Genomic DNA, 15,748 nt, shown 5'->3' on the forward strand with positions numbered 1-15,748 from the left:
TCATTCTTTTCATTCTTTTTCATTCTTTTCATTCTTTTCAGTTGAAAAATATTTATTCATTTCAGATGGACAATACTTTACTGGATTTCCATAAAACCAACAATAAGGATTTGTATGGTACAGCTGGTGAGAAGTGAGAAAATTTACACTAAATTATGTATTTTAGCTTCTGTTTGCACAGCATGAAAACCTGAAATCACCCAAAATCTAAGGGGCTGATGACTGAGATTTTCCAAGAGCAAATCAATATTTCCCAGTTATCTCACTTTGGATGCCCAACTTAAAATATTTGAAAGGGGATAAATGCTCAGAGGGGTCTCCTCACCCACAGTGTGGAAATCAGTCTTTTTGTCAGTGATCAACAATGGTATGGACCTAAAATCACCAATTCTGTTTTATATTCTTTTCATGCATTTATAAATTAGGTGCTGTCCACTGAAAATTGCCCATTATTTTCAGAGCTCAACCTCCCTATGATGGACATTGAATCTGCCCTGAAAGACTTTAGTGAATTGACCAATGTTGGAAGAATCTGGGCAAATTATTAATTATTAATTTAGCTGTAAAAGTAGATATTGATGTATGGCAATTTGTGTAGGGATGAGGAATTACAGAGGTGGGAATCCACCTCTAATTCCAGTTATCTGGACTGTACCAGCCCAGTTAATTATCCCAGAATCTGGCTGGGACAAAAAGGACCTTGGAGGTTGTTTTGGGCTTTTTTTTCCCCACACTGAGGTACTTTAAATGTGCACTCTGATGCATCATCCCCTACAAATTCCTCTTCTTAGACCTCTCTGCTTTTTTCATCTCCTCTTCTTTGACCTTTTCTTCCACTTAAACCACTCCCCTGTTTTTCCAGGAGGTCAATTCCCAACTTCCACCTTGTACATGTGAACAACGAATCAGATCAATCTCACACAGAGATTTTCAAGGACTTTCAAGGATGTCCAGTCCCTATGACACCTACAGGATAAATGTGGGGGAAGGAACCACCATCTTCTCCTCAGATAAAAAAAAAAGTGGGAATGCACGACAGAACTTTTGGAATTTTCTGCACTCTGTAAACAAGCTCCCTAATTTCTGTCAGATGTTTCCCTACAGTGCAAGATGAAAAGATTATTATTATTATTATTCCTTTCCAGGAGGGATGAAGGGAAGGGAGCCAGGGGGCTGGGGAAGGGATGTGATTTCCATTTGCAGAGGCCAGAGTCTGATCTCTGGCGCACGACTGGAATAACTCCACTTAAACCAGGAGCAGAGCTCTGGATCAAGAGACAGCTGCATTTATCTCCTCAATCCTGTCACTTACAGGGATGGAAGTCAGGAGCTGAATTCGAGGGAGCTCTGCCAGTTTTGTAAAGAACAGGCAGGAGGGGGCTCAGGCTCTGAGCCTGTATTTCAGTCCATGCCTTTGCCACTGTGGTTTTCCAGTTCAGTAATTTCCACAACGTTTTCGGGCTCATGCTGGCTTCTCCCTCACTCCCAGAACAATGCTGGCTGATTTTTAAAAAGTAACCACTGGCAGTCTCAGCTAGAACCTGTTTAAATGTCTTGCATGCTAAATAGCTTCTCTAAATAACAGAAATGGTTTTGGTTGCTTTGGTTTTTTTTTGTTTCTTTTTCTTCTTTTTCCTTCTGTGAGACGTTCTCCCTACCTGCAAAATGCAAGGGCTGTTTGGACTTGTAAGAGAAATTAGTGCTTTCAGGGCCAGTGCTGTAATCCTAATAATGACACAACAGGGGTTTCTGGCTTGTTTTGCATGGAAATAAATGATTTAATTTGTCTTAATGTCAAAATAGAACATTGGGTCACAGCACTGGCATCCCCAGTGGAGGAAAGGCTTTATTTGCTTTCCAGAGAGATTCTGAAAGGACAAGGATGAAGAAAACCAGACAGAACAAAGAGTTTTGTGGAAATTTTGCATCGAGGTATTTCCAAATTAGGCAAAATTAAAGCGTAAGCCTCAATGACTTGGAAATGGGATTTTGGTACGAAGTGCCTTTCCCTCAGTTCTGTGTTTTCAAAGAACCACTGACTGATTTTGGAAATTTTACTCAGTCTGCCTCACTTTTTCTAACATTTCACCAAGTTCAAGCATAGCTCTCATGAAAAAGCATTGCCAGGTTTGTCTTTTCAGGGTGTAAATACACATCCATTCCTACCTGCCACACCTGCTGCTCTATGGGAGCAGAAAATATGCAGGTGCTCCAGCTCTGGGAGCAGCTTTTCCTTCTGGTACCTCAGAACAGGATATTTGCATTTTTTTTTTTCTCTACCAAAAGAGACCATTTGGAAAAGACCCACCCTTTTGAATTCTTTATGATTTATTTTTTTTTCCACATAGAAGACCGAATGTGGATTTCTGTTTCATCTCCATTCATCTCCCCTGAAAAATTCATGGAAAACCCTCCTCAGTGGGAAGCTGAACTCCTGATTGCCCTGGGAAATCAAAGCCTTGTGCAATGCCTTGTGCAGATTTCCTTCATTGCACTAGATCTATCTCCAATAATTTCTACAGCTGAGCTCATCACCTTCATCTTCCTCCACAATCAGTGGGAAAAAAAGCAGAGAATTACGTGGGATTCCACTTGTAAGATGACACAAACCATATCCTGGACTCCAGTAAATTAATGGAGCAGGGAATGGGGTCAGCTGCACTTTTATGGGTTTGATACCTGAATCTTTTAGGAATTCCCCACTGCAGTGGTGGCACAGACCTCAAACTGTAACTCTGTGAACAGAAAAGTACTTCAACCTCTGGACCTAAATTATGCTAGTACACAAATGGATGTAAGAAATGAAAGGAGAAAACAGAACAAGAGGAAATGGCCTCAAGTTGTGCCACAGGAGGTTCAGGCAGGACATCACGAGGAATTTTTTCACTCAAGTTTTTGAACTTTGGATGGGGCTGCCCAGGGAGGTTTGGAGTCCCCATGTGTCTTAGGTTGGAAATAGGGGTATTCTATTCCCATCTGTCAGAGCTGGGGCAGTTCTCTCTGTCCATGGGGCAGTTTTTTCTTTCTCTCTCCCCCAGCCAATCCTCCCTGCAGGAGATCTCTGCTGTCCATGGCCACTGAGTGTCCCTGCAGGGCTGATCCAATCCCAGCATCCCATGGGGAGATGCTCCGCCCAGGGGAGGAGCCAAGCATTCCTCCCTGGATCCAATCTGAGCCTGGCCCAGCCCAGCAGCCTTTGCCCAGTGCATTTCCAGAGGAGCAGCTTCTGCTGCCCTGCATGGCCAGAGGGAGCCCAGGCCCATCTGCAGCAGCCCTGGAGCTGCAGAGGAAAACTCCCCCCTTGTGCAGGATCCCTGCTCCAGCAGAGCCACAGCTGGCACTGCAGGAGGGCTGAGCCCCCATGGGATGGGGCTGTGCCACCCCCTGACACAGGGGACAGCTCCTCTTCTCACTCTGGCAGTGCTTTTTTTGGCACTATTACATTTGTATTTTTAATTTTCCTAATAAAGAACTGTTATTCCTATTCCCACATTTTTGCCTGAGCGCCTTTTAATTTCAAAATGACAACAATTTGGAGGGAGGGGCTTTACATTTTCCATTTCAGGGCAGGCTCCTGCCTTCCTCAGCAGAACCTGGCTTTTCAAACCAAGACACCATTCCTGGAAGTGACACTCAGTGCTCTAGGCTGGGGACAAGGTGGGGATCAGTCACAGCTTGGACTTGGTGACCTTGGAGCTCTTTCCCAACCTCAAGGATTCTTTCACTCTGTGATTCTTCTCCAATCACCACACTCCTGTGGCACCCTTGCCATGGTGCTGGATGCACCTGGAACCATTTCCCACACAGCAACACCTACCCAGTGTCATCGAAGTGGAGCCTCAGCACTGCCCAGACAGTGACACAAATCGTTGGGGTACCTGCAGAGGACAAGACAGTGACACATGAACAGTCCAGACACACCTGATACTCATCAGTGATCATTTATGCAACCTCTCCACTGAGGTTTTGTTTCCTGACAGCACTTGTGCATGGCATAAAGCAATTCATTGAGTTAATTCAGAGCTCCAGGAACATCCCTGTCAGCCAGGGGTGGGGTTGTAGGAGCAGAACTGGGAGCAGGAAAGAATGATGCTGTGCCAGGCCATTGTTGCTCAGTGCTTTGCTGTGTCTTGCTGAATGAGGAATAAAACAAGGTCTGGACAGAGGAGGATCAACCACATCCATGTCTAGAGCTACTGGAATCATGCAAGAATTGCAGTGCCAGATGTTGAGCTGGAATGGCATTATTGGATTCTGTGTATTCTTCAGAGGTTTTGTTGAAAATGATTTACATATGTTGCATTTTCTCTGGTACTGTGTAAATAACTGGTTTTTCTTTACTTATTCACAGATGAGAAGTTTCCTCTGCTCACAGGACTATTTAATTTTTTCCATTAAAAAAATACCAGAACAAAACAACAGACTCCAAAAAAAGAGTATTGGAATAAGGATTTAATTCCTATTTCAGACATTTCTTCACTTTCAAAAAATGCATGTAAAATGTAAATTTAATTGAAACACTAAGAACTCACTGAGAACCTGGACTTATTTTCCTTTCTGAAAATCCTAGAAATTTGATTTTTTTTTTCCAGTGGAAATATCTTTATAAAATAATGTATTTATGCAAGACAACCCTGGGTAAGTTGGATCTCCACTGTAAGGTAAATAAAATCTTTGACTAAGAAACTGCTGACATCTGTTCAGGCACCACTGGAAAAATGAAATGCTAAAACCCAAACAAAACAAGGACCTTGATAACCTCAGCTCCCAGCAGTGAACAAGACTGTGGTGAGTTGACAGGAACAATTATATTTAATACATTTTGCAAGGCTGTGTTGCTGCCACATTAATGAATCAGTCATTTGAACCACTTAGACGAGCCTCTGTCTAATCAAATTCCCACCATCAGAAATAAAAATATCCCTGTTAGACCTGGGTGGCTGATGGTGCCCTCCTCCTTCAAACAACCACACAGAGAAGAATTTGAAAGGAAAATTATATAAAGAAATAAAATGACAGGCTTTGGGGAGAAGAAATCATGCATATTAAATTTCAGTCGAAGTCTGAAGCTTTTCTCACAGGTGAAGACTTAGAAAACACTGAGAAAAATCATTTTTTCCCTTAAAGGAGTTAAGATTAATTTTTAAATATCAAACTTTAATTTTAATTCTAGCAAATTAACCTTTAAATATCAGATATTTGCCCAGAGAAGCTGTGGGTGCCCTTGGAAGTGTCCAAGGATGAGGGTTGGAGCAGCCTGGGATGGTGGAAAGTGTCCAGGGAAGGGGGGTGGGAATGAGATGAGTTTTAAGGTCTCTTCCAATCCAAACCATTCTTTGATTCTATAAAACATGAGTCTCATGTTTTATTTAATTTCCTCTATAAAAACTTTGATGCTATGAATAGTATTCCAAATCTGTAAAATGTGCAGAAAGGCAGAATTAAAACTAAATGTGTCATAAAAATGCATTTAAAAAGCCCATGTTTCAGATCAGCTTGGAGCTTTGAACCATCTGCTGTATGAATGTACATATCTTCACACTACTTTTCTTTACATCAAAAGATTTCTATCTCTCCATCTCCTCCTTTTCAGCTTCTGAGAAATGATAGGAAACAGAGAAGCCCTGAAGGCTCATATTTATTCTTACTGACTTGTGCTGCCCTAAGTTAGTGATGTCTTCTGAAGGCTGCCCTAGAGCAGAGACTGGACAGAGCTAAAGAATAAAGCAGGGATTTATTAAAAGGCCTCCATGGATGCACCTTGGGCAGCACAAGAGCCCAGCCAGGGCTGCACCCAAGGTGAACCAAAATGGCCCCAAAATGCACCAGCGCTCCAACTGGAATTTCAGAGTAAGTTATAAGAGAGAGAAGGTTGGTTTTTTTCCCTCCCAGGTCTGCTCCTGACAAATTTTGGAATTATGAGAACCAAGTCTGGTTTTTTATCTGGTCATTTGGCCCAGTTATTACACCAGGAAGTATTTTTTCTATCCAAATAATGCTGTTGCTGCCCAGAGAAGCACCTTGTGCTGTCTAACCTGGTATTCATTCACCTCATCAGCATAAAAGCTTTATGTGTTCCTCTAAGGGAAGTTCTGCATTTCTTTTACAGTGCACAAAATAAATAGAAAAAAAGCAACAAAACAAAACAGACAACTGTGGAGGGCACTGATTGGAAGCTTCTAATCATCACAGAACCACAGAATCATGGAATGGTTTGGGTTGGGAGGGACCTTCAAGATCATCTCATTCCACCCCTGCCATGGGCAGGGACACCTCCCACTGTCCCAGTAATGCCTTGTGGAGGCTGACCCAGAGCAGAGGCTGGACAGAGCTAAAGAATAAAGCAGGGATTTATTAAGAGGCCTCCATGGATGCACCTTGGGTAGCACAAGAGCCCAGCCAGGGCTGCACCCAAGATGAACCAAAATGGCCCCAAAATGCACCAGCGCTCCCGGGCTCTCTCCCTGGGATCAGTTCTGCTCCATTTGCATCTTGCAGTTCATTGTCCCATTCCAGCTTTAGCCCCTGCAGTCCCACCCTGCTTGTTTTTCTCTCTCCAGCCCATGGGGTTTGTGCTCCTGGGCTGAGATTTGGATCATTTGTCCTTGGTGCCCAGCTGGAGCAGGAATTGTTTTGTCTCCCTGCTCTGTGCACAGAGCTCAGCATGCCCTGATGTGAAGCTCAGACCCACACACTAAAGCAGCACAGAACCTGAAAATATAAAAGCTAAAACCTGAGGCATCATTACGAGCAGGCATTAGCAGAGAGCTCAGGAAGACAGCAGTCCATCCAGAGAATTCACCAGCACATTGCAGATTTAGGAAGGCAAAACTGCCTGGATCAACAGAGCCATATGCAGTTCTCATTAATCCCTCAAGATGAGGACACTGAGGTCTCAGCACATTTAGAGAAACAGATCAACATCCAGATGCTGCAAAGTGCTGAGCTCCTCTTTCTCACTGCTTCAGTGCAATTCCCTCCCTGCCAGCCCTGAGCTCAGGGGCTGCTTTTGCTCTCCAGGGATGGAATCCAAAAGTCTGGAAGTGCCTCTGTTGGCTTTGCAAATTGCCAATTGTTCCCACCAGATCAGGGGAAATGTGAGTCCAGCTGAAACATGTGTGAGATGAGAAAATAATTGTGTTTAAAAAAATAAATAAACCAGAACCATCCAAATCTGGAGAGTTATTAATGGATATTGCTGATGCTGCTTTGACTCTGAAGTGATTGGGGTGTTGTGCCCACTAACACAAGCTGGACCTGGGCCAGCTATCCCAGCTATCCCAGCTGGGCATGGACCTGCTGAAATCAACCCAGATGAGGCCACAGAGATACTCCAAGGGCTGGAGCCCCTTTACTGGGGAAAAAAGTTGAGAGAGCTGGGAATGCTCACCTGGAGAGGAGAAGGCTCCAGGGAGAGCTCAGAGCCCCTGGCAGGGCCTGGAGGGGCTCCAGGAGAGCTGGAGAGGGACTGGGGACAAGGGATGGAGGGACAGGACACAGGGAATGGCTCCCAGTGCCAGAGGGCAGGGATGGATGGGAGATTGGGAATTGGGAATTCCTGGCTGGGAGGGTGGGGAGGGGCTGGGATGGAATTCCCAGAGCAGCTGTGGCTGCCCCTGGATCTCTGGAAGTGTCCAAGGCCAGGTTGGACACTTGCAGCAGCCTGGGATAGTGGAAGGGGTCCCTGCCCATGGCAGGGGGTGCAATAGATGATGTTTAATGTCCCTTCAAATCCAAACCATTCTGGGATTCTGTGAAGTTCAGTGTTTAATTTAATGCCAGTTATTATCTATGGCACTCGACTGAAAACAAAATATTTTGAGGTTGCATTAGAGAATTCATCCAGCTGGGCAGTTTATTCAATACAAGGACTGATTTAAAAAATACTGAAGTTAGTTAATATAAGCTGGTTTTCAATATTCTCACATTCAGACAAGTCCACAGATATGAAAATTGTGCAAACTTAATTAAAGGAACTCAACCTCTGATTTATGTTTAGGTTACAAAGGTTTTACAAATTGCAATTTTGCATTGCTTTCTTTTCTAATTGTCAGATTTCCACGTACGTAACCTCCAATTTCTCCTTGGAAACACATTTTTCTCTCAGCTATAATGTGATTATACAGCTGTGGAGGGTACAAAGGAACCCTGAACACCTTTTCCAACAGTTTCTTTCCCAAAGGCCTTTTCCAGTAACCATCCATTTCCAACAGCCTTTTTATGGCACAGATTATTTATGGTAATTTGTTAACTCCTTTCTCTCCATACCTTCTCTACCTCTAAACCTTCTGAAAACCTTCTCTCCCTTCTGTGAGGAGTCTTTGCCAGCAGATGAAAATGTTGGTTTGTGTACAGCTGCTTCAGGAGGGAAAAAAAACCAATACCATCTGTTGATTTCTTGAAGGTTCAGGCTACATAAGAATGTTTTTTCAAAGGAGAGTAGTTTAAGGCATGGGGTTTGTGTGTAGATTTTACACATGAATATACAGGATTATTTCTATTTCAAAACGTGAATATAAAGGACTATTTCTATTTCAAAAGTGTCTGTAAGTATAAAAATCAAGTTTTAAATTCTCAGGGAACATTTTAAATGAATGTATTCTTCTGCATTCACCATCTGACTTCTGCACAAAAAACAGCTGCAAAGAATTGCTTGCATTAACACATCACAGGAATCAATTTACATCCAGAAGGCCAGAATGAAAAATAATTATCATGGTTATCATCATTTAACTGGCTTTTCTGAAATAAATATTGTTCCTTCCCAGTGCAAGTTTTTATTTCCCATCCAGGTAGGATAAGCAGATGTGAATACCCTTTGGATCCATTTTCAATTTAGTTATTATCTGAAAGAAAGGCATGAATGAAGCCTTAGAAAATAGACTGGACTTAGCCTTGCAGATTTGATTATGCTGAAGAAGTTGATGTTAAGATCTTATCTTGCAGGAAGCAATTTTCTGTTGTAGATTACACCTCTGCAAGAGATGTGGTGTCCTCCAGATTTCAGTGCAACTCTATTCACACAAAAAAATCACAACACAGCTTGGGCTGCAGTGGTAATTCTATGCTGTGATAATTCACTTGTGGGGAATTTTGGAAGGAATTTGAGATGGGACCTTTGAATTGTTTCTGATGATGCAGTTTATTTTTCTTATCCTCTACACAGGCAGGAAGGGTGAGTTCAGCTCACATCTTCACTGCATGGCTCAGAAGGTCACAGGACCCTTTAAGGAGTTATTGACCAATAAAACCCTGCCCACAAAGATATTTATGTTTTTGACTTAATCCTTAAATATTTTGTCTTTTGGACCCATGCTACAGTGTAAGCATGGGTCCATATGTTCCTTAAGCATGGGTCCATGTGTTTCTTAGCCAATCATGTTATGATAGACAAACCTACAGTTCTGCATTCTAAACCCCTTGTTTAGCCCTGTAACTGCTTTTATTATTATATATCTTAAACTCTAAAATGCTAAACTTTCCTTACCTTAATATGTGTCTGCTTTAAACTATAAATCCACATTCTTGCTTCTGTCACACCTAAGTTTGGAAGTCTTTTCCAAGGTCTCAGATCAAATCCTGTGCCTCAGTTCAAATCCTTTGTTTTAAGGTTTGGCTTACAGCTCCAAAGTTCTGAGAGTTCCTTGCATTTCGAATTCCAACATCATTCCAACATAATTTCAACATCATCAAGACTAAAATTATAGTTTGAAACCTGACATGAAACTACCATGTCACAGTCATATTTTCTGGAAAAATCCCTTCACCCAGGATTTTTCTCCTGGGAAGCTGAAAAGCCTCAGAGAAAAAGGAAAACATTAATTATCTAATGTGCTTCTCCTGTGTTTTGCTGCTTTGGAATGTGGTTTGGAGATTGTTTACCCAACAGGTGATTGTTTCATTGGTTTCATGTGAATTGTTTTGATTTATTGGCCAATCACAGTCAAGCTGTGTCAAGGCTCTGGAAAGAGTCACAAGTTTCCATTATTATCTTTTTATCCTTTCTGTATTCTTTAGTATAGTTCAGTATAGCATTCTTTAATATAATATAGTATTGTAAAAATAATAAATTATCCTTCTGAGATCATGGGGTCAGACTCATCATTCCTTTCCTTGTCTGGGCACCCCACAAATACAACAATACCACCCGTGGTCTGTGGAGCCATCCTGCACACCAAGACACGTTGGAGACAAGAAGTGCCACCTACCCCAGCCAATGATTGTGTACCAGTAGAAATATCTCCTCTCTGGGAAGAAGGTCTCCACCAACAAAGTGAAGAGGTACAAGCCCTCAATGAACAGCCAGAAGTAGTTGGACATGACACAGTAGTGGAAAAACACCATCACTGCTTTGCATTCCACCTGCAGGGGATTGAGAACAAAGTTATTTCTGCATTGCTTAGGCCTAACAGGAAAAATGCTTTCAGCCTCCCCAGATCTCTCAGTGGAAAGAGCTGGGGCTGGTATTACATACTTTTAATGGTAAAGGTTTTAAAGAAGGTGAAGAATGGCAGGTATCACTTAGACAGCAAAGCCTGGGTGGGGAGGAAGCCAATTTTACCAGTGGGAAGAAGTCAAGGAGCATTTCAGAGCAGCTTGAGCACATCCTGTGCTGCTGAGGGCTCACAGCCCCAGTGAACAGCAATTGCTGGATTTAAACCCCCTCCCAGGATTAAATGCAGAGAAGAAAAAAGCCAGTTGTGTACTGAGAAAGCCAGAGAAGGATGTGAAATGGCAGGATGACTGTGGAAAGCCCTGAGAGTGGGATCTGAAAGGATGAACCCTCCTGTGTGCAGCTGGGAATTGCACTTTGCCATCCATCATCAGTGTTGTCACTCAAGGACAGAGAATGGAAGTAAGTGTGAGGAAAAAGGAGGCTGAGTGATCAGCTGAAAAAAAGAAGATGGAAGCTTTCATTCATGGACAGGAGGGGGAAGCAGCAAACTAAAGAAAAATGAAAACTAGAAATAAAATATAGAATATTAAAAATTAATAAATAATAAATAAAATTAAAATAGAAATATAATAAAATTAAAATAGAATAAAAAATAAAATAGAATATAAAAATTTTGAAAAAAAGGAACTGAGTTTGTTTAGGCTTGAGAAAAGCTCAGGGAGGACATTATTGCTCTCTACAACTCCCTGACAGGAGGTGGTAACAAGGTCAGTCTGTTCTCCCAGGTAACAAATGCTAGGAAAGGAGGAAATTGTCTTAAATTGCATCAGGGGAGGTTTATTTTGGATATTAAGGAAAATTTCTCTCCTGAGAGGGTTGTCAATCACTGGAACAGTGTCCAGGTCAGTGGTGAAGTCACCATGCATGGAGGTGTTGGAAAGATGTGGAAATGTGGCACTTGGGGATGCAGTTTAGGGGTGAATTTGGCAGTGCTTGGGAATGGTTGGACTCAATTTCAGAGGGTTTTTCACCCTAAATGATTCTGTGGCAAAGGCCTAAGGGGGCAACCAAGCTCTACCCTGTGAGAGTGGGACACACTGGCCTTTCCAGTGCTGCACCCCAGTGAGAAGCCATTAGTCCTACAAAAGTAGGATTTTCCAACAAATCCACTGGAAGGTGAATTTGTAGAAAAATGTTAAAGTTTGATAGAAGATTTACACAGGATGGAAGATGAATTTGTAGAAAGATGTTAAAGTTTGGTAGAAGATTTACATAGCGTGAATTAGCATGTAAATTTTGAGATAAGAAATGTCGATTTAGAAATGTTATGGAAGAGGATAGATATTGTTGAGAGAGAAATGGAATTAGAAATAAGTTTTAAAGGGTAGTTTTGTAAATAAGATTAGATATTTTGGAGAAATAGAATTCTGAAAGTTGTAGAAGGATTTAAGAGGGATAATTTTAGATGGTTTGTTTTAAGGTTTTTATAGTATAGTGTGGTAAAAGTTGATAGGTTAAGACATGTTTATAATGTATTTTAATTAGGAAACAGTTGGCTTTTAATTGTGATGGTGTGAATTATAATATTTGCATTGTTTTACTTTTTACATGAAACTGAAAATAGAATAAAAGTTTTTAAAATGCTTTTTAGTTGTTTTATTTTTGAGTTAGAAAAGGGTATAATTTGATAACTTGGTGTTTTGTGTGAGGAAACAGGGCATAATCTGACAAATCTGAGCAGAATCTCTGCATAAAGTGGAAGCTCCTGCTGGAGGCAGTGATTGGCTCCCACTTTGACTTCATCCCCTGGGCCAAATCTACCACTAAGGTGTTTAAACCATCAGTTCTTGAGTTTCTTCAAGGAAACTCTACCCAGGCTGAAGATCTGGTCATAAAATGGCTGATTTTAATGTGTTTTATGCTTTAAGTGTTTCCAAACAAAGAGGCAGATGCTGCCATTGGAAGAGCGGCAGGAGCAAACTATAGACCTAACATGGCTTCAGCTTTCTTGTGGAGAAGAATTGAGAGTTTCAATGACAAAGAAAAGGCTGACTAAGAAACTCCACAGCTGCACTTGCCTTCTGGAAGTGACTCACAAGGAGTTTAGCTCATAACTGGATGGATAAAGGAGAGCTCAGTTTGTAATTCTATCATAATTACACCCAGTGAGCTGATTTATCATATCAAATACTAGCCTTAAATGCGAAAGGAATTGGGATTTACACATAATAAATGCTAAATGCATCAGTGAAAGAGTTCTCTGCAGGAAGCTACATATTTAAGAGATGAAGATGTGGGTAATGCTGATGATTTTCTGAGTGTGGCCATCAGGTGTATTCTCTGTGTCTGAATGGTCACCCTGTTCACACGTGACTCTGCTGGCATCCTGAACAAATGAAGCTCTGGAGAAAAACCAGACCTTCAGATGAAGGAAATTGCTTGTGTCTGCTCTCATCCCACCTATCATTGAGCAGATCTGGGAAAAGGGAGGAACAATCAGGGCAGAGTCAGAAAATAAAACCTGTGGGTTTGTTCTGAAGGACGCTGGTGACATCACAACATGAAACATCCAGTCTGGCTGAGAACTGGGAGGAAATTAAACACCAACTACCTTTACCCCTAATAACTCATGATACTCCACAGACTGCTGCCTGCCCCACTGCTTTTTGTCATCTTGAGCTGAAAAAAAGTGAAGGAAAAGGATTGGGTTTCAGTTGGACTCACCGTGGAGATGAAGCAGTGGTTTCCATCCTGCTCAGCATAAAGAACCCCGTCCTTGATGAACACAGATATTGCACGGAGGATGAACGAAACAAAAAGGTTCATGTGGATGAAATTCCGAGTGCAGTGAAGCTTCCTGGAGAGGGAAGAGGAAGGAAGTGGGGGCAAAAAGAGAAATAAAGAAGAAAATAGTTTTATTTTGCGGAAATGCCACATAGGGCCTGAACACACTTGGCCAGAGCACCTTGGTACTAAGAACAGCAACATCTAAGCCAAGACTGTGTTAGTACTGCCCCTAAGTCTGAGAAAAAGGAGGATTTGGGGATTTTCTCATAAAAGGATGCAGAGAAGCATAAAATAGACAACAGAACAAGCCCAATGCAGCTTGTGAAGTTTCATAAACCAGACCCACAGCTTCTCCTGCTGCAGTTACACTATGCTGAAATGCAAGTTCTGGAGTGCGTCGAAGCTGGGAGCAACTCAGCTAAAGGATTTTCCCCTTCTTATTCTACTGTCACTGTCACATTTTCTGAAAAATCCCTTTGCCAGCATTTTTTCTCCTGGGAAGTTGAGAAGCCTCAGAGAATTATCTGGTTGCCTCTCCTGTGTTGTGCTGCTTTAGAATGTAGTTAGAGATTGTTTATCCAACAGGTGGTTGTTTGATTGGTTTCATGGGAATTGTTTTTACTTAATGACCAATTACCATCCAGTTGTGTCAGGACTCTGGAAGGAGTCATGAGCTTTTCATTAGTATCTTGTTAAGCCTTCTATCTATATCCTTTCTCTATTCTTTAGTATAGCATAATATAATATAATATAATATAATATAATATAATATAATATAATATAATATAATATAATATAATATAATATAATATAATATAATATAATATAATATAATATAATATAATATAATATAATATAATATAATATAATATAATCCTTCTGAGAACATGGAGTCAGATACATCAATTCCTCCTTCATTCTGGGGGCGCAGCAAATACCACATTCTACCTCTGGTGAGATAAAACCTTGAACTCAGTTTGGGGCAGCTGAGCTACATCTTCCTTCCTGCAGGGCCTGAGCAGCTCCCTGCTGCTGTCCCCACTCACCTGAAGCGACACAGGATGACCATGGCAGTGGTGAGGGAAACCAGGGAAGTGCTGTATCCCACCGTGTACAGAGCCTTCACTGAGAGATAATAGTAATCCTTGGGAGGCAAAAAAAACACAGGGTTAAAGGGTTCATCCACAGCCACACAGCTGCCAACGTGCAGGAGGAACCAGAGGCAGGATTTGTGTCTTTGGTTTCTCCTCATTTCCTCTGAGATCTCACTGCGCATCAAGCTCTGCTTTGCAGCTGGGTCTGCGCACCCTGAGGTTATTTATCACTGAGCTATCAAAGGCTATCTATATTTTTTTATAAGTATATGTAAAAAAAAACAAAACAGTTGGCTAAGAGATTCTTTATCAGCAGGGGTGGAATTGAGGGTTAGCCTGTGATTCTAGAAGTTCCAAGCTACATCAACACTAAAAGCTCATCTTCTATAAAAGTTCAGCACAGGTCCTGGAAGGACTCAGATCTCACTTTTCACAGTTTTATACCCATGTGTTGCAGTAAAGGGAGAAAAATCATAAAGAAAGGCTTTGTATAATCAGGCCTACTCTGGCTAGCCTGTTCTAAGGCAAGCTGGCACTTTGCAAGTTCCCATGTGAAAGCAATCCTGGTGTGAGCAATTTGTTAACATAACAAACAACAACATATTCAACATATTCCTGGGTGAAAAACAACTGGCACCTGTATACACCATTAGATAGAAAAATGAAAACCATCTCTCACAAACAACTTTTCCTGCACATACACCCCAGGGGTTTGAGTGAACAATCAATACAGAATAACAACTTGTTACTAACCAATAAGTTAAGTGGCAAGAAAGCTACTGACCAATTGGAGTCCCACACAAGGTCTGAAAAACTGCATAAAAAGGAGTTATGTGAATAAAGAATGGGCTTTTTCCACCATGAAGGAAATGGAGTCCATTGATTTATTCCCATACCTATGTACATCTGATTGTTTGTTCTAATCATCATCAAATCAGAACATGACCAGAGGCTGGACAAAGAGCAAATCCCACTCCCCCCTTGATTTGTTTTAATTATGAGATTAACTCCCACCTGGTTATCAGACTCTGTTTCGTTCTCATCGAAGCCGCAGGCATCGTAATAATGAGGGAAAGGTTCAGACCAGCCATCTTCAGTGCAATTCCTGCTGATGTCCCCTGTGCCAATGCAGGTGGGAATGTCACATCCCAAGAAAAAACCCCAGGACATCCCTTGCCACCCCTTGATGCTAAGAAAACCCTACAGTTCTACTGGAAGCTCTGTTTATCTGCCTGTCCATAGATTTAATTCTGGAAATTTAATGATGTCTTTAATGATCCAGTCCTACAACAGGCATGGGTATTACTACAGTTGGTCACCAGAGAGCAAAAAAATATTTAATTAGTACATTCAGTGTCTCCAGGCCACCAAAAATCTCATTCTCAAGAAGGTTCCTAAACCAAGGATCAGCTAAATGTCCATTTCTTTCAAAAAGGCACCTGGTGACTCCATCTTTGATGAAGATATCTCC

The 15,748-nt window shown here is 41.6% G+C and overlaps 1 protein-coding gene across 12 annotated transcripts in view; it reads right to left on the minus strand.

Annotated features, from left to right (window-relative positions):
* ADCYAP1R1 (ADCYAP receptor type I) overlaps positions 1-15,748 on the minus strand; it is a 156,292-nt gene that overhangs the window by 36,517 nt on the left and 104,027 nt on the right. For all 12 annotated transcript variants that reach the window (XM_054634063.2, XM_077186441.1, XM_054634036.2 and 9 more), the window contains 5 exons: positions 15,292-15,395; positions 14,230-14,327; positions 13,121-13,253; positions 10,209-10,362; positions 3,818-3,878 (listed from right to left, as the gene is read on the minus strand). In XM_054634063.2, coding sequence (XP_054490038.1) covers positions 3,818-3,878; positions 10,209-10,362; positions 13,121-13,253; positions 14,230-14,327; positions 15,292-15,395 — 550 coding nt within the window. The remainder of the gene's footprint in view (positions 1-3,817; positions 3,879-10,208; positions 10,363-13,120; positions 13,254-14,229; positions 14,328-15,291; positions 15,396-15,748) is intronic.

The sequence above is a fragment of the Agelaius phoeniceus genome, chromosome 1 (assembly GCF_051311805.1).
Source record: "Agelaius phoeniceus isolate bAgePho1 chromosome 1, bAgePho1.hap1, whole genome shotgun sequence".
Lineage (NCBI taxonomy): Eukaryota > Metazoa > Chordata > Aves > Passeriformes > Icteridae > Agelaius > Agelaius phoeniceus.